This window comes from Oncorhynchus gorbuscha, linkage group LG06 (assembly GCF_021184085.1).
Source record: "Oncorhynchus gorbuscha isolate QuinsamMale2020 ecotype Even-year linkage group LG06, OgorEven_v1.0, whole genome shotgun sequence".
Taxonomy (NCBI): Eukaryota; Metazoa; Chordata; class Actinopteri; order Salmoniformes; family Salmonidae; genus Oncorhynchus; species Oncorhynchus gorbuscha.
The window spans coordinates 83877186-83899787 of NC_060178.1; the positions used below are offsets into that span (position 1 = coordinate 83877186).

At 42.7% G+C, this 22602-nt stretch overlaps 1 protein-coding gene across 1 annotated transcript in view; it reads left to right on the plus strand.

The window, feature by feature from the left end:
• The first annotated feature begins 6366 nt into the window (after positions 1 to 6366).
• Positions 6367 to 22602, plus strand: part of LOC124038453 (Na(+)/H(+) exchange regulatory cofactor NHE-RF1-like) — a 32992-nt gene continuing 16756 nt past the window's right edge. Inside the window, exon 1 of the mRNA XM_046354353.1 lies at positions 6367 to 7063. Coding sequence (XP_046210309.1) covers positions 6629 to 7063 — 435 coding nt within the window. The 5' untranslated portion in view covers positions 6367 to 6628. The remainder of the gene's footprint in view (positions 7064 to 22602) is intronic.

The following is a 22602-nucleotide window of genomic DNA, read 5'->3' on the forward strand; positions in this document are numbered from 1 at the left end:
CCTATCGATGACAGTGTCTATATCATAGAGATCCTATTAAATTAATTATAACAAAGCAACAGCAAACATGTCGTCCCACACAAATGATGCAGCACCCCCTTGGGCCAATCAGTGTAATTTTGTAAATTACAGATCTCTATGTCAAGATGTATTATTCACCTAAGTTTCATCAAAATCGAGCCAGTGGAGTCTGAGATATCGCGTGTGACTAATGTACATACAGTTGATTACTATGACTCCCCCCTCCCTTGGGCCCATCTGTGTAATTTTGTAGATGATGGAATTTCATGGCAAGATGCATCATTCACCCAGTCTTGTGGTGTCTGAGATATTGTGTGGGTTAGCTAGACTTTAAGTCTAGACCATGTATGCCAAATTTCAGCACTCTAAGTCAAACAGATCTTGAGGTATAAACATGCCCTTTATAATGCCACCGTGAAGTCGATATGAATGTTCTTGCATATGTTGTCTTGATAGGGTTTGCAACACGTGTACCACAATTTGTTACAATACAAATAACCTTGACTGATCTACAGTGCCTTCAGAAAGTATTCAGACCCCTTCACTTTTTCCACATTTTGTTATGTTACAGCCTTATTCTTAAATGGATTAAATAAAACAAATTCCTCAGCAATCTACACACAATACCACACAATGACAATGCAAAAGCAGGTTTTTAGAAATGTTTGCAAATGTATTAAAAATAAAAACAGAAATACCTTATTTACATAAGTATTCAGACCCTTTGCTATGAGACTCAAAATTGGGTTCAGGTACATCCTGTTTCCATTGATCATCCTTGAGATGTTTCTTCAACTTGATTGGAGTCCACCTGTGGTAAATTTAATTGATTGGACAGGATTTGGAGAGGCACACACCTGTCTATATAAGGTCCAACAGTTGACATTGCATGTCAGCGCAAAAACCAAGCCATGAAGTCGAAGGAATTGTCTGTAGAGCGCCGAGACAGGATTGTGTCAAGACACAGATCTCAGGAAAGGTACCAAAAAATGTCTGCAAGCCCATAATCTACTTGACAAGTAATAGCCTAGGTGACATCTTTTGTTCATAGAGGAATTTAAAGGCAGCCCATTGGCTGTCTGATAAACTCAGTGACAGTGTTAGCCTCCCCATGATGTTCCGGTTTTGAGTGGAAATGGAAAGAGAGACACTTTTTGAAGTTAACAAGGGTTTTCACTAATTACCTCAGCCACAAAGTCAAAATTAGCAATATCGGAAAAATGTGATTTTTGGTTTTAATTTTAAGGTTATGGTTTGGCATAAGTTTAGCAGTGTGGATAAGGTAGGGTTAGGTTTAAAATCGGATTTTTAAGAAAAATTGTAGAAATAGGCGGGTTTATGCTAAAGCCACTTTCTATCATTCTAAATTTCATCAGTTTGGATGAAACTCTACTACCTTCTCCTCCATCCACTTTGAAAAGAAGGTTGACGACATCCACTCCTCATTCACTCAACCTATTGAGTCTACTGGTCACACTCTCAAAACTACCCTACGCCTTGACCTCTTTCTCCCCTCTTTCTCCAGATGAAATCCTGCAATTAGTGAGGTCCAGCCGCCCGACAACCTGCCCACTCTACCCCATCACTACCTCCCTTCCCCAGACCATCTCTGAAGACCTCCTTTCCCTCATCAACTCATCTCTGACCACAGTCCCCTCTGACTTCAAAATGGCCAGAGTCGCTCCCCTCCTCAAGAAACCAACAACTCTACAGACCAGTATCCCTTCTTTTCTTTACAAAACACTTGAGCGTGCTGTCTCTGACCAACTCTCTAGCTATCTCTCTCAGAAAGATCTTCTTGACCCTAACCAGTCAGGCTTCAGGACGAGTCACTCAAGCGAGACGGTTCTTCTCTGTCATGGAGTCTCTCTGCACTGCCAAAGCTGACACACTCCTCTGTTTTCATCCTCCTAGATCTATCTGCTGACTTTGACACTGTGAGCCATCAGATCCTCCTCTCCACCCTCTCAGGGCCGGGCATCTCAGGTTCTGCACACTTTGGATTGCATCCTACCTGGCAGGCCGCTCCGATCTGTGTCTGCATCGGGTACTGTTGACAACTCCACGGTGTCCCCCTAAATATATAAATAAATATATGCCATTTAGCAGACGCTTTTATCCAAAGCCACTTACAGTCATGTGTGCATACATTCTACGTATGGGTGGTCCCGGGGATCGAACCCACTACCCTGGCGTTACAAGCGCCATGCTCTACCAACTGAGCTACAGAAAGGACCACGCAGAGTGCAGAGTGCAAAGAACCATGGCATGACCCTGTCGTTCTCTGCAAACATGAAAGCAATGACTCGCTCCTGTAGGTTCATGAGCCACAATATCCGCAGAGTACAACCCTACCTCACACAGGAAGCTGCTCAAGTCCTAATCCAGGCACTTGCCATCTCCTGTCTGGACTACTGCAACTTGCTGTTGGCTGGGCTCCCCGCTTGTACCATCAAACCCCTGCAACTTATCCAGAATTTTGCAGCCCGCCTTGTCTTCAACCTTTCCAAGTTCTCCCATGTCTCTCCGCTCCTCCGCACACTCCACTGGCTTCCATGGTACTTCCCTACAGAGCAGCAAGTGGAACGGCCCCTCCCTTTCTTCAGGCTATGCTCAAACCCTACACTCCAACCCGAGCACTCCGTTCTGCCACCTCTGGTCTCTTGGCGAGAGCCTACCTCGTCAAAGAGTATCTTAAATAATCCCACCTGCTAAATGACTAAAATGGAAATGATTGGGAGTCCCATAGGGCAGCATACATTTGGCCCAGCGTTGGCCGGGGTAAGCTGTCATTGTAAATAAGAATTTGTTCCTAACTGAATTGCCTAGTTAAATTTGGACCATTCTTTATACACATGAGAAATTGTTGAGTGTGAAAATCCCAGCAGCTTTGCAGTTCTTGACACAAACCAGAGTGCATGGCACTTACTATCATACCCCATTCAAAGGCACTCAAATATGTTGTCTTGCTCAATCACTCTCTGATTGGCACACATACACAATCCATGTCTCAAGGCTTAAAAATCCTTCTTTAACTTGTGTCCTCCCCTCAATAAGGGATCTTAGCTTTCACCTGGTCAGTATATGTCATGGGAAGAGCAGGTGCTCTTAATTGTTTTTATACTCAGTGTGTGTCTCTATAATGCGATATTTTAACCGCCATCGATAAGAAACATTACTGTGCAGCCGTATTTATTGATCTGGCCAAGGCTTTCGACTCTGTCAATCACCACATCCTCATCGGCAGACTCGACAGCCTTGGTTTCTCAAATGATTGCCACGCCTGGTTCACCAACTACTTCTCTGATAGAGTTCAGTGTGTCAAATCGGAGGGTCTGCTGTCCGGACCTCTGGCAGTCTCTATGGGGGTGCCACAGGGTTCAATTCTTGGACTGACTCTCTTCTCTGTATACATCAATGAGGTCGCTCTTGCTGCTGGTGAGTCTCTGATCCACCTCTACGCAGATGACACCATTCTGTATACTTCTGGCCCTTCTTTGGACACTGTGTTAACAACCCTCCAGGCAAGCTTCAATGCCATACAACTCTCCTTCTGTGGCCTCCAATTGCTCTTAAATACAAGTAAAACTAAATGCATGCGCTTCAACCGATCTCTACCTGCACCTGCCTGCCTGTCCAACATCACTACTCTGGACGGCTCTGACTTAGAATACGTGGACAACTACAAATACTTAGGTGTCTGGTTAGACTGTAAACTCTCCTTCCAGACCAATATCAAACATCTCCAATCCAAAGTTAAATCTAGAATTGGCTTCCTATTTCGCAACAAAGCATCCTTCACTCATGCTGCCAAACATACCCTTGTAAAACTGACCATCCTACCAATCCTTAACTTTGGCGATGTCATTTACAAAATAGCCTCCAATACCCTACTCAACAAATTGGATGCAGTCTATCACAGTGCAATCCGTTTTGTCACCAAAGCCCCATATACTACCCACCATTGCGACCTGTACGCTCTTGTTGGCTGGCTCATGCTTCATACTCGTCGCCAAACCCACTGGCTCCATGTCATCTACAAGACCCTGCTAGGTAAAGTCCCCCCTTATCTCAGCTCGCTGGTCACCATAGCATCTCCCACCAGTAGCACACGCTCCAGCAGGTATATCTCTCTAGTCACCCCCAAAACCAATTATTTCTTTGGCCGCCTCTCCTTCCAGTTCTTTGCTGCCAATGACTGGAACGAACTACAAAAATCTCTGAAACTGGAAACACTTATCTCCCTCACTAGCTTTAAGCACCAACTGTCAGAGCAGCTCACAGATTACTGCACCTGTACATAGCCCACCTATAATTTAGCCCAAACAACTACCTCTTTCCCTACTGTATTTAATTAATTAATTTTGCTCCTTTGCACCCCATTATTTTTATTTCTACTTAAAAAAAATATATATATATTTTATTTATTTCACCTTTATTTAACCAGGTAGGCTAGTTGAGAACAGGTTCTCATTTGCAACTGCGACCTGGCCAAGATAAAGCATAGCAGTGTGAACAGACAACACAGAGTTACATGGAGTAAACAATTAACAAGTCAATAACACAGAGAAAAAAAAAGGGGAGTCTATATACAATGTGTGCAAAAGGCATGAGGAGGTAGGCGAATAATTACAATATTGCAGATTAACACTGGAGTGATAAATGATCAGATGATCATGTACAGGTAGAGATATTGGTGTGCAAAAGAGCAGAAAAGTAAATAAATAAAAACTGTGGGGATGAGGTAGGTGAAAATGGGTGTGCTATTTACCAATAGATTATGTACAGCTGCAGCGATCGGTTAGCTGCTCAGCTAGCTGATGTTTGAAGTTGGTGAGGGAGATAAAAGTCTCCAACTTCAGCGATTTTTGCAATTCGTTCCAGTCACAGGCAGCAGAGTACTGAAACGAAAGGCGGCCGAATGAGGTGTTGGCTTTAGGGATGATCAATGAGATACACCTGCTGGAGCGCGTGCTACGGATGGGTGTTGCCATCGTGACCAGTGAGCTGAGATAAGGCGGAGCTTTGCCTAGCATGGCCTTGTAGATGACCTGAAGCCAGTGGGTCTGGCGACGAATATGTAGCGAGGGCCAGCCGACTAGAGCATACAAGTCGCAGCGGTGGGTAGTATAAGGTGCTTTAGTGACAAAACGGATGGCACTGTGATAAACTGCATCCAGTTTCCTGAGTAGAGTGTTGGAAGCAATTTTGTAGATGACGTCGCCGAAGTCGAGGATCAGTAGGATAGTCAGTTTTACTAGGGTAAGCTTGGCAGCGTGAGTGAAGGAGGCTTTGTTGCGGAATAGAAAGCCGATTCTTGATTTGATTTTCGATTGGAGATGTTTGATATGGGTCTGGAAGGAGAGTTTGCAGTCTAGCCAGACACCTAGGTACTTATAGGTGTCCACATATTCAAGGTCGGAACCATCCAGTGTGGTGATGCTAGTCGGGGCATGCGGGTGCAGGCAGCGATCGGTTGAAAAGCATGCATTTGGTTTTACTAGCGTTTAAGAGCAGTTGGAGGCCACGGAAGGGGTGTTGTATGGCATTGAAGCTCGATTGGAAGTTAGATAGCACAGTGTCCAATGACGTGCCGAAAGTGTATACAATGGTGTCGTCTGCGTAGAGGTGGATCAGGGAATCGCCCGCAGCAAGAGCAACATCATTGATATATACAGAGAAAAGAGTCGGCCCGAGAATTGAACCCTGTGGCACCCCCATAGAGACTGCCAGAGGACCGGACAACATGCCCTCCGATTTGACACACTGAACTCTGTCTGCAAAGTAATTGGTGAACCAGGCAAGGCAGTCATCCGAAAAACCGAGGCTACTGAGTCTGCCGACATTCTTCTATTGCAAATCTACCATTCCAGTGTTTTACTTGCTATATTGTATTTACTTTGCCACCATGGCCTTTTTTTGCCTTTACCTCCCTTATCTCACCTCATTTGCTCACATCGTATATAGACTTGTTTATACTGTATTATTGACTGTATGTTTGTTTTACTCCATGTGTAACTCTGTGTCGTTGTATGTGTCGAACTGCTTTGCTTTATCTTGGCCAGGTCGCAATTGTAAATGAGAACTTGTTCTCAACTTGCCTACCTGGTTAAATAAAGGTTAAATAAATAAAATAAAAAATAAAAATAAAAATGCGTGAGAATACTTTGGAACAGATTTTTGGCTCAGAAAATTTGGGGAACCCTGGTTCTAGTTTCAGGCATTTATTTTTAAACTTACATTCGTATAAAACAGCGTTTTCCTAAAGGAGATTACTGATTGGTCTTGTCACCTGTCAGACCAGAACGCGTCACGCGTCACCCGTCACCGTCAACTTTAAAAACTTAGCCCAGTTGATTTGAACACACATGCAATACTTATTTTGTGGGTCTTGCAAGTGCAGTTCAAGCACAGTTACTTGATTTCAACGTTTCTGTGAGGACCTTACCCGAAGCACAAGTGAAAGGTTTCAGCTAACAGAAAGTAAATTGTCATAGTGACACGCGTGCGAATTAGTCTGTCTAATTTATTTTCGCTTGTTTGTTGTCCACTTTTCATTTCTTTGTTGTGACTGTGTCTGTGGGACTATTTGATCAGCGGCAACATTATGTCAAATCTCCGGCCTAGACTTTGTGTTTTAGGAAAGGGGTCGAATGGCTACGGCTTTCATCTGCACGGTGAGAAAGGGAAAACTGGACAGTTTATCCGACTCGTAGAACCAGACTCTCCCGCCGCCGCCGCCGGTCTCTTCGCCGGGGACCTACTGACGTTCGTTAACGGGGACAGCGTGGAGAGCGAGAGCCACCAGCAGGTCGTTGCCCGGATACGAGCCACAGTGGGCAGCCTCGAGCTGATCGTGGTAGACGCTAAAACGGCAGAGGTACTAAATAAGCACAGTTTAAAGTGCCGTAAAGAGTATGTCACGGAGGGGATCCCGTTACCAGGGGAAGCAGCGAAAAGCAATGGGACCTCGAGAGAGACGACCCCTAAACCGGCAGAGAACGGAAACCTCTCTCTACAGAGGCTGAGTGTCAACACCAAGGTAAAATGGACTTCAAGAAAAGTTTTTTTTATTTAAAAAAAAATCTCATTTAGGTTAATTTCGCAGAATTACATTTTATGTGGGCAATTTTCATAGGCCTTGTCATGGGATTTGATAGCTGACCAGGGGGCTACCACTTCAAATAAAATAAAATCAAATCAAATTTTATTTGTCACATACACATGGTTACATGGTTATACACATACACTTGCTGTCAACACATTGAACTGCAATAGAGATGTAGCCTACATTGTAGTATGTAGACTACACTGTGAACTATATTTTACCTACAGTGTTATGAATTAAGTGTAGTTTCCACTGCACACACAACGTTACCCTTTCTAAGGTCCAACAGGTGCCTATATTTTACTTACTCTCATTTTACTTACTCTTACTCTCCACCCTGCACAGCCAGAAGAGGACTGGCCACTCCTCATAGCCTGGTTCCTCTCTAGGTTTCTTCCTAGGTTTTGGCCTTTCTAGGGAGTTTTTCCTAGCCACTGTGCTTCTACACCTGCATTGCTTGCTGTTTGGGGGTTTAGGCTGGGTTTCTGTACAGCACTTTAATATATAATCTAATGTAGATTTGATTGTGTGACAAGGACAGACACGGGTAGTGATGTATGCATATTTATATCTAATTTTATCTATCGAGAAAAGCTTTTATATTTGTTTAAATCTCTTATCAGAAGGCTATACAGACAACAACTACATACCTGATATGTCCTTAACTGAGCTGGAGTGTTTGGTTAAAAGGCATGCATGAAAGGTCTTGTGAAAATTGTCAGAGACCTCAGTGGAATGCCACTGAACAGTTCTGTCTACCTGTTTGGTAGTCATTGTGTTAAATGGGTTCCTATTCTCTTCTAAAGCCCATGTTCAGGTTTGGCTTGTCAGACCAGATCTAGAGCCATGGCCCTGATGTTCCAAGCACTCCTGATGTCATGTTCATGTCTTCTGTCGGGATTGTAACATGAGCTGTTTTATGAGCCTTCGGCTAAACTGGCAACACTTGAGATGCTGGTACAGTAGACCTATATCTGTTTTATGCAAATGATATTCCCTCTGGGTATGCTGTCTAAATCTAGGGTTTGTTGGTTCTGTGTCTGTCACTAGAAGCTAGGCCATATTTGTAAGCTCCATATGTCGTGTTGAAGTTGGAAGTTTAAATACAGTTAGGTTGGAGTCATTAATTAATTTTCCAACCACTCCACAAATGTATTGTTAACAATCTATAGTTTTGCAAGTCTGTTAGGATGCATGCAGTGGTGGTGGGGGGGGACCCCATTGTGGCCCCTTAAATGTGAGTTATGTATTAATTTTTACATAGCAACAAGTAGTTATCTGTTATTAGTCAGTGGCAATGATGATGATTATGAACATGGTCTTTTGCCTGCAATGCAGTGAAGAAATGATGACAACAATAACGTCTAATGTAACTGGCCCCTCTAACAGTACAACTGCCCCCCCCCAGTTGAATTGGTCTAGAACCGCCACTGGATGCATGACACAAGTAATTTTTCCAACAATTGTTTAAGGCAGATTATTTCACTTATATTTCACTGTATCACAATTCCAGTGGGTCAGAAGTTTACATACACTAAGTTGTCTGTGCTTTTAAACAGCTTGGAAATGTCAGAAAATGATGTCATGGCTTTAGAAGTTTCTGATAGACTAATTCACATCATTTGAGTCAATTGGAGGTGTACATTTGGATGTATTTCAAGGCCTACCTTCAAACTTAGTGCCTCTTTGCTTGACATCATGGGAAAATTAAAAGAAATCAGCCAAGACCTCAGAAACAAATGGTGGACCGCAGCAAGTCTGGTTCATCGTTGGGAGCAATTTCCAAACGCCTGAAGGTACCACATTCCTCTGCACAAACAATAGTACGCAAGTATAAACACCATGGGACCACTCAGCCATCATACTGCTCAGGAAGGAGATTAATGTGCTTTGGTGTGAAAAGTGCAAATCAATCCCAGAACAACAGCAAAGGACCTTGTGAAGCTGCTGGAGGAAACGGTACAAAAGTATCTATATCCACAGTAAAACGAGTCCTATGTCGACACAACCTGAAAGGCCGCTCACAGCAAGGAAGAAGCCACTGCTCCAAAACCGCCATTAAGCCACTGCTCCAAAAAGCCAGACTACAGTTTGCAACTGCACATGGGGACAAATATGGTACTTTTTGGAGAAATGTTCTCTGGTCTGATGAAACAAAAATAGAACTGTTTGGCCATAATGACCAATGTTATGTTTGGAGGAAAAAGGGAGAGGCTTGCAAGCCGAAGACCACCATCCCATCCGTGAAGCACGGGGGTGGCAGCATCATGTTGTGTGGGTGCTTTGCTGCTGGAGGGACTGGTGCACTTCACAAAATAGATGGTATCATGAGGAGAGGAATTTGATGTGGATATATTGAAGCAACATCTCAAGACATCAGTCAGCAAGTTAAAAGCTTGGTCGCAAATGGTTCTTCCAAATGGACAATGACCCCAAGCATACTTCCAAAGTTGTGGCAAAAGGACTTAAGGACAACAAAGTCAAGTTATTGGAGTGGCCATCACAAAGCCTTGACCTCAATCTCAAAGAAAATGTGTGGGCTGAACAGAAAAGGCGTGTGTGAGCAAGGTGGCCTACAAACCTGACTCAGTAACACCAGCTCTGTCAGGAGGAATGGGCCAACATTTACCCAACTTATTGTGGAAGGCTACCCGACACGTTTGACCCAAGTTAAACTATTTAAAGGCAATGCTACCAAATACTAATTGAGTGCATGTAAACTTCTGACCCACTGGGAATTTGATGAAAGAAATAAAAGCTGAAACCATTCTCTACTATTATTCTGACATTTCACATTCTTAAAATAAAGTGGTGATCCTAACTGACCTAAGACAGGAAATTTTTACTAGGATTAAATGTCAGGAATTGTGAAACTGAGTTTAAATGTTTTTAGCTAAGGTGTATATAAACTTCTGACTTCACCTGTATGTTTGTATTGTGTAGACTGTAAAGCATCAACAGACCGAAGTGCTTACAGGGCTGTTATTCTGTTAGAGAGAACTGAACCGACCACACATTTAATCTAAAAGGCAACATTGATCACAGATCAGCACTAGTACTTTGAGATGGTTTATGAATATGGGCCCAGCAACAAAATGGCTACCAATCCATCTTTAACGATCACTAGGCTACCCTGGGGCGGCAGGGTAGCCTAGTGGTTAGAGCGTTGGACTAGTAACCGGAAGGTTGTGAGTTCAAACCCCCGAGCTGACAAGGTAAAAATCTCTGAAGGTCACTCTGACAAGGTCACTCTGCCCCTGAACAGACAGTTAACCCACTGTTCCTAGGCCGTCATCGAAAATAAGAATTTGTTCTTAACTTTAACAAAGGTTAAATAAAAAAAACAAAAATCAATGTGTAAGCCAGAAAGCTCCTTGTTTTCTCAAGGTCGGAATATCAGGAATTCCTTATTAATCAGGAAACTTTTATCTCTGAGAAAGTGACAGCTGAGCTCTAACATACTGACTCCTCCCTGGCTCCATCCCTCAACCTCTCCACCCCTCTGTACCTCACCAGCCTCATACAGTGGGTTATGAAATGCTTTTTTTATATGGTAATTCATCTGTGAGTGTGCAGAGGTCAGTCACATAGGCAGAACTTGTACAACGTATTTGTGTAGCCGTGTTAGGCAGTGCAAGGTCTACCTTCCTGATTTATAGTTATTGTGCAACAGCGGCACAAATGGGAAATGAAGAAATCAGATCACTCTCGGGCTTGCCTTGATGTGTAGCTAGTGTTTCCCCTGAATCATAGTTTGCATCCCAAATGGCACACTATTCATGTACTGTAGGGATTAATGTGCCATTTGGGACGAACACAAACGTTCTTGTAAATAGTGGGTCCCACAAGGGCCTTGCGTTTTTCCTTACCACATGATCTGAACTGAACAATGTCTGACTTCTGTAACTAGGAGGGTTTCATGGTCTTCATCCTGATCTGTCAGATTCCGTCGCTGATGTGTTCCGACCATAGAGATGTATAGAGATCTCTACTTGGAAATAACCTGTTTTTGCATGGACATTGCCATTGAGGGCTTCCACAATTTTTTTTTAAAGTAGTCAACTGGGTGGAGATTCCTATGGGTTGGAGCGAACAGCCAATAATCAACGCATTGTCTTCAAATTGGTTTGTCTAGTTTGTAAATGGCTTTAAGCTATATTACATTTTAGTCATTAAGCAGATGCTCTTATTCAAAGGGACTTAGTTAATGCATTCATTTTAAGATAGCTAACTAGGTGTATGGTGCAAGTCACTACTTCACAGGAGAGGGAAAAAGTTTATTTTTGATAAAAATGTAATTTTTTTTGGCAGGAATGCCTTCTGGAACATGTGAATGTTCATGTGCCTTAATGACAAACTTGTATGGCATTTGTAGCTAGCTACATGTCTAAGCAAGTAACAATTTTACTGTACCGTTTACACCTGTATCCTGTGCATGTGACGACTAAACTTTTTAAAATTTGATCTAGTGTGTGTTTACCAGAGACGGTATTGTGAAGAACAACATGCGCCAAAGTCAAATTAGGATATAACATTAGGCCAATGAGACAGTGGCCAAGTTCTAAAATTCTCTGGTTGAATGCCCTGCTTTTTAATTTGTCACACTCACAACAGTAAGCTATTTTCTGTAATTAACTTGTAATTAATGATCTTGTTGTGTTTTATTTTCCTGTAATAATGAATACAAATTAGCTGAAGTTAAGACGTTGTCCGCTATGATATGGGCTTTATTTGAACTGGCTAACCAGCTAACTTAACATTAGCTAGCTAACAAGCTAGAAACAAACCAGAACATTGTTTAGAAAGTTGCTTTTAGTTGCCTGGTTTGCTAGATTGACATACTAAATTCACTTTTAAATAGATGGTTTAATTTGTGTTAAAATACAGTTATGCTATTTTGGACCACCAGCCTGCTGATGTCATGCAGCCTGTCGTTTTTGTTTTATACTTTTTCATAACGACAAGTTTGATGTTGGACGACAATAGAATGTTCATGTCGATTTTAGAAGTAGTATCAACCAGCCTTTAATTGTTTAGTACACTACCGTACTCACTCTGTTTAGCATATGGCCTCATGTTAGTCCTTAAAGAGATGGGTGGGGCTAAGGCTTAAGAGGGTGTGAATGATGCTGAATGGGTATAGACAAAGAAGAGCTCTCCAGTAGGTGTACCAAAACAGTCAAGTGCCAAGTGGGGTTACAAGTTTATCACCTTTCAAAGCAGAATACTTTCCCATGATTTTATCAACTGTAGTGTTTGCTATACAATTTTCAGTTTGAGTTGCTACTTTTATCAAATGTAAAAAATAAATCAAAATTATTTTTTTGGGGGGGGAGGGGGGAGAAGTGTTCTATGGTATTATTTAGGATACTCTTTGAAGAGGTAGGGTTTCAGTTTCTGGAAGATTGGTAGGGACCTGTCCTAGCTTCAGGGGAAAACTGGTTCCACCATTTGAGGTGCCAGGAGAGGTGGGAGGGCCAAGAGATCAGAGGTGACAGACCGGCGTACTCCAATTGGGGTATAGGGTTTGAGCATAGCCTGAAGGTATGGAGGGGCAGTTCCTCTTGCTGCTCCATAGGCAAGTACCATGGTCTTGTTGTGGATGCGAGCTTCAACTGGAAGCCAGTGGTGTGTGTGTGTGTGTGTGTGTGTGTGTGTGTGTATGGAAGAGAGTGATGACATGGTAGAACTTGAAGGTGTTACCAGGCAGGCTGCAGCATTCTGGAGAAGTGCCATTTAACCCTGGCAACAAGTGGGCAGCCCAGCTAACAGCGAATTGCTGTAGTTCAGACGAGAGATGGTAAGTGCCTGGATTAGGACCTGCGCCGCTTCATGTGTGAGGTAGGGTCATACTTTACGGATGTTGTACATGAACCTGCAGGAGGGAGTCACTGATTTGATGTTAGCAGAGAACGTTAGGGTGCCACACTGTGGAGTTGTCAACCATGATGGGAAGGGAAGCAGCTTCATCTTGTTGAGCTTGAGGTGTTGGACCAACATCTGCCAGATATGTGTGTGTGGCCACCTGGGTATCTGAAGAAGGAAAGTAGTGTCATCCGCATAGCAACGATGGCAGAGACCATGTGAGGATATGAGTGACTTGATGTATAGAGCAAAGAAGAGGGTCTAGAGGACACCAGTAGTGAGTTTGTGGTGCAGACACCGAGCCTCTCCTTGTCACCTGGTATGAGCGGTCTGTCAGGTAGGATGCATTCCAAGAGTGTGCAGAGCTTGAGACACCCAGCCCTGGGGAGGGAGAGCTCTCAAGTTTTTTGGAAGGAAAATAAAGGAGACTGCTCATCTCTGTATCACAGAGGCTCTCCGCACCGACAAAGTGTACTCTCCTCTTTTCTCATCCTTTTAGGTTTGTAGTTTTTCATGTCAGAGGAGTCGAGTGTTGGTTTCTTGAAGAGGGGAGTGACTCTGGACATTTTAAAGTCCGAGGGTACGCAGCCTCTGGTCAGCGATGAGGGAAGTGAGGAATGGGATAAGGTCTCTGGAAGAGGGAATGGTGTCAAGCGGGCAGGTTGCCGGGTGGCCTGACCTCACTAGTTGCAGGATTTCATCTGGAGAAAGAGGTCAAGTGTGAATGGGACCAGTGGACTCAATATGCTGAGTAAATGAGGAGTGGATGTTGTCAACCTTCTTTTCAAAGTGGTTGACAAAGTCATCTGTGGAGGATTAAGGCGGGAGGAGAAGGTGGAAAAGACTTTCCAAGGGCTAGAGGCAGAACCCTTGACATTTAGGGTGATTTTAAAAAGTGGCTTTAGCAGCTGATACAGAGGAAGAGAAGTTAGGGAGTAAAAGAGCGATGTGTCATCCGGATGTCTAGTTTTCCTCCAATTTCACTTAGCTGCCCGCAGCCCTGTTCTGTAAGTTTGCGATGAGTCACTCGGCAACAGAGCAGGAGGGCCGAGTCGGCCGGGAGGAGAGTAGGGTCGAAGGGGCAGAATCAGAAGACTGGGAGGAGAAGGGTATTAGCAGAAGGGAGAGAATGAAGATTGCGACTGCGTATTACCACCTGGGTAGGGGCTGAGTGGCTAGGGTTGGAGGAGGAGGAGACAGAAAAGGAAACAAAGTACTGACCAGAGACCTAGAGGTTGCAGTGATGGCGATCAGCCTCTAGTAAAGATGAGGTAAAGCATATTGCCAGCCTTGGGAGGAAACTGGGAAAGGGTTAGGTCAAGAGGCAAGGAGGGGAAAGAGTTTGAATAATTAATAATCGAAGGCAGACGTCTGGAGGTTGATGTCGCCAAGTACAAAGAGTGGTGATCCATGTCTCCATTAGGGCGAAGTCAAGGGACTGAAGGGCAGCATAGTCTGAAATGAACTTGGCGTTCTTGACCGCAGATCGGCAATTCCAAATGCTGCCTGTGACCAGGAATTCCACAAGGGTTATGTGCAGGGTACACTAAATATCACCATCTAATGGCCACTAAGTAAATGACAAGATTTGGTTCAAGACCCCAATGCTGCAATATCAAAAGAAAGCCTCAATGGAGCTGCCCATTCTCTTACAGATGCCATAATGGCACAGATACAAAGTTGAGACCTCTATCCATATCTATGATTCTGACCTTACCTTGATCCATGGATCTGTCCTAAATGGCACCCTATTTTTAATTTTAATTTAACCTTAACTGACTTGCCTAGTTAAATAATAACATTCTTATTTACAATGACAGCCTAGACACAGTGGGTTAACTGCCTTGTTCAGGGGCAGAACGACAGATTTTTACCATGTCAGCTCAGGGATTCGATCTAGCAACCTTTTGGTTACTAGTCCAACACTAACCACTAACCACCAGTGCAACTAATGCACTGCTACCTTTTAACTAATCTTCTGTGATCAAGTGACCGGAGGCCCAGAAAGGCCTTGGCTCTCTAAAGGTGCTGCATTCCTTCCTGATGGGACACTTGGTAGGACTTGGCTGATACTGGTCTAATATGGCCTACAATCCAAATGGTACCCTATTTCCTATTTCGCGCACTAGGGACTATAGGGCTCTGGTAAATAGTAGTACACCATGGGAATAGGGTGCTGTTTGGGAGTTGGGGTTCGGTGACATCAACCTTTGTCCTATTGTGATTATGTACTCCTAAAACATTGGGCTATACAATGGTATTGCCCCCTATTGGCCACCCCCTATGAGTTTTTTAATTTTTTAAATAAAAAATAAAGTTGAAATTAACCACTGGTCTGTAGTGCGAAATCGCATGCTACAACTGGACTAATCATGATGATATAATGTTGTTGAAAGCCTGGGCAGCAGCTTTGTGTAGACAAATCTTTTCTAATATTCCTTTCTGCACCTTTAGAAAAAAAGGTGCTACGTAGAACGATATAGGGTTCTTCGTTTTTTCCCCTTGTATAGAGTTCTACCTAGGACCCTTTGTCAGAGGAGGCTGGTGGGAGAAGCATAAGGAGGTTAATGTTTAAACACTGAGGTAAACACTAATGCTCAGGCACTATTTAAAAAAATACAAATAGAACCCATATGAATAGGCATTTTTATGTAGAAACCTTGCCTTCCAAACAATCATCAAAGAACCCTTTCTTAATGTCAGCTTGCCTTAACTGACCTCTCTTTTGAAACGGCTATGTCAAGCTTGGACGCAGTGTTGCAGTGAGATAATCTCAAGCAAATTTGCTGATGCACAAAGCATCTCGAACAACATTTGAAGTTCCATAAATTATGTATACAAATAATTTTGTCATCTCCTGTTTTCGCATGTCTCTTCTGCTGCAGTTTGTAGCAGCACTGATCGATGTGTTGACATGACAACTGCGTCAGTTTTGAACTACCCACCAGCCCGTTTGTTCCATGCTTGCTGAAGACTTAGCTAGCCAGTAACTAGCGAACACCAGACACAAAAGAAAGGGGAAACCTTCAATACATGACCAAAAATATACATGAACACCTGCTCGTCAAACAACTAATTACAAAATCATGGAGTTGGTCCCCCTTCTATAAAAGCATCCACTCTTCTGGGAAGGCTTTCCACTAGATGTTGGAACATTGCTGCGGAGACTTAGTGAGGTTGGGCACTGATGTTGGGCGATTAGGCCTGGCTCACAGTTTGCGTTCCAGTTCATCCCAAAGGTGTTTGAGGTTGAGGTCAGGGCTCAGTGCAGGCCAGTCAAGTTCTTCCACACTGATCTCGACAAACCATTTCTGTATGGACCTCGCTTTGTGCACGGGCGCAATGTCAAGCTGAAACCGGAAAGGGCCTTCCCAAAATATTGCCACAAAGTTGGAAGCACAGAATCGTCTAGAATGTAATTGTATGCTACAGCGTTACTGGAACTAAGGGGCTTAGCCCGAACCATGGAAAAACAGCCCAAGCCCTTTATTCCTCATCCACCAAACTTTACAGTTGGTGTACATTTGCGCAGGTAGCATTCTCCTGGCATCCTCCAAACCCATATTCATCTGTCGGACTTCCAGATGGTGAAGCGAACTGACTTGTTGGAAAGGTGGCATCCTATGACGGTGCCATGTTGCAAGTTACTGAGCTCTTCTTTTTGAAATTGGGTAGGGGCCAGCAAGTTAATGATCAAACTTTATCGATATAGTCATTTTTCATGTTCTGCTTTCATCAAAATATCTCCCAACTTGTTAATCTTGATTTTGACTGTTCAGGACCTTTTTAAGTTGCCCTTTTACCTATGAACCGACACCGTTATAACTGTAGTAACATTGTATTAACATGCAGTTACCTAATAATACAAAAGTGGGTCTTTTGAGTGGTACCCATGGATTTTAATGTGTAGAAATAAACTTGAACTTAATTGACCCCTGTCTTGTCTCTTATAGTCAAGGTGGCAAAGAGTTGACATGCTGTGTAACCTGTTACCATGGAGATCTTTATTTGTGTCACCATAACAACTAGTACCCACAAGCCCCTGGACAATGTTGACATCATCTCATGGAGCTATTTACTGCTCTGGGTTGTTTACTCAGTGACACACAACACACACGCGCACACTGGGCTGAGTGCCAGGAGATCCCTACCAAAGAGGGTTCAACACACTCCTCCCAGACTGTTCTGTTACTCATAACAACCTCAAACAAATCATGTCATTGTATTACTCATTCATCTGTGTAATGGTAAGGTTTTTGTTTTGATTTTCAACTTTGAGGCCCTCCATTTGAGAGTTCATCAACACAGGCTCACCTTTGGTTGTCCAACTGGTCGTCTACTAGGGATGGAGAATTACTACATCCAGTTTAATGGTGATTTCACTTGGCTTAGATTAGGCTGTAAGTTCTTAATGAGCGTGGGGCCTTGGTTCTCTGTTTTTCTGTGAGGTTTCAGGCTCTGTACACGGCTCCTCTAATCATTCAGAAGTAACACTGCTAAATTGAGTGTCTACAAAATGTCACTGTCAACATCACTAAGCAGGCGTTGTTTGCCACTTTGTATGTGTACAGTTACAATATTGTAAGTGTGTGACTGTTTGGCAAAAGGCATGTGGTTTGCTGGTATTGCTCTGTGGAGATTCTAGGGCCTGTAGGCAGTACAGTAGGTTAGGCCATGGTGCTGTACATGCTGCTTGCTAGAGATTTTCTGGGCCTATCATAACTATTTGGTTCATAGGAGATGCCATTTCTTTGTATCTGACTGTCTAGACTGTTTGAATTGTCAGCTTTCATTATGTTCTCTACAGGTATAAACCTTGTTTGAAGCCAACTCAGAACCATGTATAAAGACAGTCCGTTGATAATGAGCCATCTAGCTTCTGGTGTTTGAGGTTTAGGGTGGAGCTGCATCATCAGTCTATCTGAGAGCGAAATAAACACTTCCTGTGTGTTCTGAGCTGGTTGCCATGGTGCCAGAACAGGAAAGAAAAGACTGCCTCACTCAATGTTTGTTCTGCTGGTTGATTGATATACAGGAGATGGTAGTCATAATGTATATTGTGTCAGAACACACAGCTCTCTGTGTGGGTAAGCAGATTGTCTGATATGAGTCAGAACAAAGGAAGATAAAGTCCATGGTAGTTCAAGTTGTGTTTATCATATAGTATAACATGTACAGTGCATTTGGAAAGTATCTAGACTCCTTTTTTCCACATTTTGTAATGTTACAGCTGTATTCTAAACTTGACTAAATCATTTTATTTTTCCTCGTCAAGCTTCACACAATACCCCATAATGACAAAGTGAAAATATTTGCAAATGTGTTCAAAATAAAAACATAAGTATGTGTATCCTGTTTCCATTGGTCATCCTTGATATTTCTACAACTTGATTGGAGTCCACCTGTGGTAAATTCAATTGATTGGACATGATTTGGAAAGGCGCATACCTGTACATATAAGGTTGCATGTTGGAGCAAAAACCAAGCCATGAGGTTGAAGGAATTGTCCATAGCACACACGCCTCCATTCTTAAATGGAAGCAATTTGGAACCACCAAGACTCTGGCGAGGCAGCCAGCTCTAAGTAAACCGTGCAATCGGGGGGGAAAGGCCTTGGTCAGGGAGGTGACCAAGAACCTGATGGTCACTCTTACAGAGCTCCGGAGTTCCTCTGTGGAGATGGGGCAACCTTCCAGAACAACAAACCATCTCAGGAGCACACTACCAATCAGGCCTTTATGATAAAAAGGCCTAACGGAAGCCAGACAGTAACTGGAACATGACAGCCCACTTGGAGTTTGCCAAAAGGCAAACCTAAAGGACATGAAAAACAAGATTCTCTGGTCTGATGAAACCAAGATTGAACTCTTTGCCAAGCATCCTGTCGGGAGGAAACCTGGCACCATCCCTATGGTGAAGCATGGTGGTGGCAGCATCATGCTGTGGGGATGTTTTTCAGCGGCAGGAACTGTGAGACAAGTCTGGAACGAGGGAAAGATAATATAATATGGAGAAAATTAGAGATCCTTGATGAAAACCTGCTCCAGAGCACTCAGGTGAAGTTTCACCTTCCAACCTGACAACGAACCTAAGCACACAGCCAATACAACGCATGGGTGGCTTCTGGACAAGTCTCAATGTCCATGAGTGGACTTGAACCAGATCGAATATCTCTGGAGAGACCTGTAAATAGCTGTGCAGCAACAATCCCAATCCAACCTGACAGAGCTTGGGATCTCCAAATACAGGTGTACTAAGCTTGTAGCGTCATACCCAAGATGACTCGAGGCTGTATTTTCTGCCAAAGGTGCTTCAACAAAGTACTGAGTAAAGGTTCTGAATACTTATGTACTTAATTTAAATGTTTTTTTTTAACACATTGTCAAATGTCTATAAACCTGTTATTGCTTTGTCATTATGGGGCATTGTGTGTAGATTGATTGAGGGGGAAAAACCATTTACAACCTTATTCTAAAATTGATTAATGTGGAAAAAGTCAAGGGGTCTAAATACTTTCCGACTGCACTATATATGGGTTTAGTTCTAAAAAGCCGGCTTCTCTTTTGAACTTCAGACTTGTTTTCAGAGAGTGAGACTAAATGTTATGTGATGTAAGAGGCATGGTAATGTTGTGGTCATGACATGTAGCTCCAACAGGCTGTTCCTGTTTACTGCATTTACTCTTTTGACTGGAGCACAGGTGAAAGGACTCGCTATAGCTAGCAGCACAATGTTGCTCTGTTCAGATTCAGTCAACCATGAGGCCATGCCCAGTTAGATGGCCTGCTCTAGGTATGATCTAAAAGGATGGGAGAGACCCACCCCCAGTCCTCCTGTCTGACTCTGTCCCCCTGTCTACCTGCCTGTATGTCTGATGCATTGATACGGACACTCAGATAAGAGGTGCTTTTGTATGACTGACTGTGTTGAATTATTGTTGAAGAAGTGTCTTCTTATGGATGCCTCCCAAATGGCACCCTTTTCCTTATGCAGTGCCCTATGGGCCCTGGTCAAAAGTAGTACATTATATAGGGAATAGGATACCATTTGGGGACAACCTGTGTCTTCACTTGACACTGTAACTAGTCTACTGCTATAAGCACATATCTCTTCAAAGAAGGTCCTCTCTAGTGTGGACTAGACTGTCAGGCTGATTTGACTTGGATTTGCATCTTTCTATAGTTAGAAATCAACTATCTGGGTGGTTATGCAAGATGACAGTGCAGATCTAAGTTCAAAGGTTTCACACAAACTCTTAATACTCCAATAAAACACCCAAAAAATCTTCAAGTATGGGCTAAATGTTTGTTTGTCCTCTTGCCACTAGATATCCATCTCTTTCTTCACAATGATAGTCATAAAGACAACAGGACTTTAGAATTCCCCAATGAGAACTGTAAGACATAACTTCACACATCTCTCGTGGCTAAGTTTGGTGTGTGTGTGGTCTCCAGTCCTGTGTCCCCTAGATCATGGGTTTTCAAACTGTTCTCTCCCATGTACCCCTGCCCTGGCAAACTGGCAACTAATGGAATCACATCACATGTTAGCAAAAAAAACAATTGCAAGTAAAAGTAATCAACATTTATTTTAAATGTAATATATTTTGGTAGGCCATTTATTTATTTTGACTTCACCAAAGTTCATTGGTAGAGAAAGTGTGAACTAAACCGTCTATTAGCTAGAAAGGTATCTTGGCGGCTTAGAGAAAATTGCTTTTGTAAAGCAATTTTTCTGCATTTCTAAACTTTCCTTTTGAGTTGAGAGAATGTTGCAGTTTTGAAGCTAATTTCCAGCAATTCTACACAGTTTGGCATGGCTAATGCTGTGTTAAGCTCAAACATGACAATCAATGGCCCTAAAATGAAAGCTTTTTAAAAATGGACTGTCTAGCTTTTATTCAATTGTTAGTTCTCAAAGATGGTGCTGTTAATATATATATATTTATTTATTAGTTCAATGTCTTTTCTGTATTCTTTCTATCTGGTTTTGGTCATTTTAAGTTGACAGTTAAAGTTTTTTCAACCTGAAAATTACCATGATGGCCTGCCTAAGAATCTTCTATACAGAGAGAACCCTGTAATTAAATCCAATGACTGTCATTTCCTCCATATTAATGGGATAGTTTGTGATTTTGGCATTGAAGCCCTTTATCTACTTCCCCAGAGTCGGATGAACAAGAACATCTAACTGTTCCTGTCGACTTCGTCATTGCGCTAACGCTAGTTAGCTTTTGGCTCATGAAACTACTTCTAATTTTCTTCATACTGGATACAGAGATATAAAAATGATATCCACAATGGTATTCTGTTGCCGATAGTGATATTCATTTTTCACGAAATAAATTGTTAAAAATATCCCAGTTTGAAGACACCATCCTGTGCAGAGTGATAGGATGGTAGGGATAGAGATCTCTAGTGAGTCAGTGTTAACATTAACCTTTGAGATGCAGGACAAAGGAATGTTTGTCATATGCTCCAGCTTTTACAGCCTTTCTATAGGTGACGCACACTCTAGTATTATGAAGACACTTTGCCACAATAAGGGAAGGGAAGTGAAGTCAGTCATTTTGACACAGCCCCCAATGCTTCCTGTTAGCAGTAGGCCTACTACTGTACCTGACCCAATAAGTGCTCTGTTCTGTGGTTTTACGCCCTGATGCTCAGCGCCTATGAGCAGACAGAGAGAATGAGAGCAAGAGAGAAGTGGGTGAGAGAGTGAAAGATGTGTTGCGATGTTACACTCCTGTTACTGGCTACAGGGTGGAAGTGTGAGAGAGTGATGTAGGCCCATGTGTACTAGTGCTTCCTTTATATTTCCTATGTGTGGCACAAAGACTGCAAACAGCATCATTTTCAGTTGAAAGAAACCAATTAAAGCCTACAAAATGTATGGTAAACACAATGCAACCTAGAAGCTAAGTGGGGGAGCTTGCATAATGGTAGGGAAAGACTATCTTCACTCTGTACATCACAAAACAACTACTTGTCTTGTATTGTATTCCTCTCACCTTGTTCTAATATCTCATCGTATTTAAAGACTGTTTTGAAAATGTGGGATTCTCCTTAGAGCATTACAGCAATGTAACACACTTCCTGACGTGGCTGGATGGTAGTTATATTCTCCTTTTTCAATAAAGCCTATAGAGGGCCATCTGGGTTTACTTGACTCCGCTTCAGCAAACTACTACAGTGTTTTCAGGACCAGGACAAATACTACGGAATAATATTTTCCTGAAAATCTACCAAGTTTCAATACCGAGATTAATTCATATTTATCCTGGGAAATACAACAAAAATTGGAATTGCACTTTTTAAAAAGCGTTTTAAAACCAAGATATGTTCACTACGCCAGGGTTCTCCCCAAAAGAGGGGCGCTGTGTCACCTTGTAAGCTTAGCTGTGCCACTTTTAAAGATTACAGAGCGAACTAAACTGATAGAGTAACTATCATTACTAAACATTTTGATTGCCAATAACATTATCAACAGCCTGTTCTGCAATTCGCAAATTCAGAGTGTTATGTTCCTATATTAATTCCACGTATTTCAAGTAGTAGGCTATCGACACAGCGTGCACTCAGGACGCACAGAGTGCACTCTGTGTATAG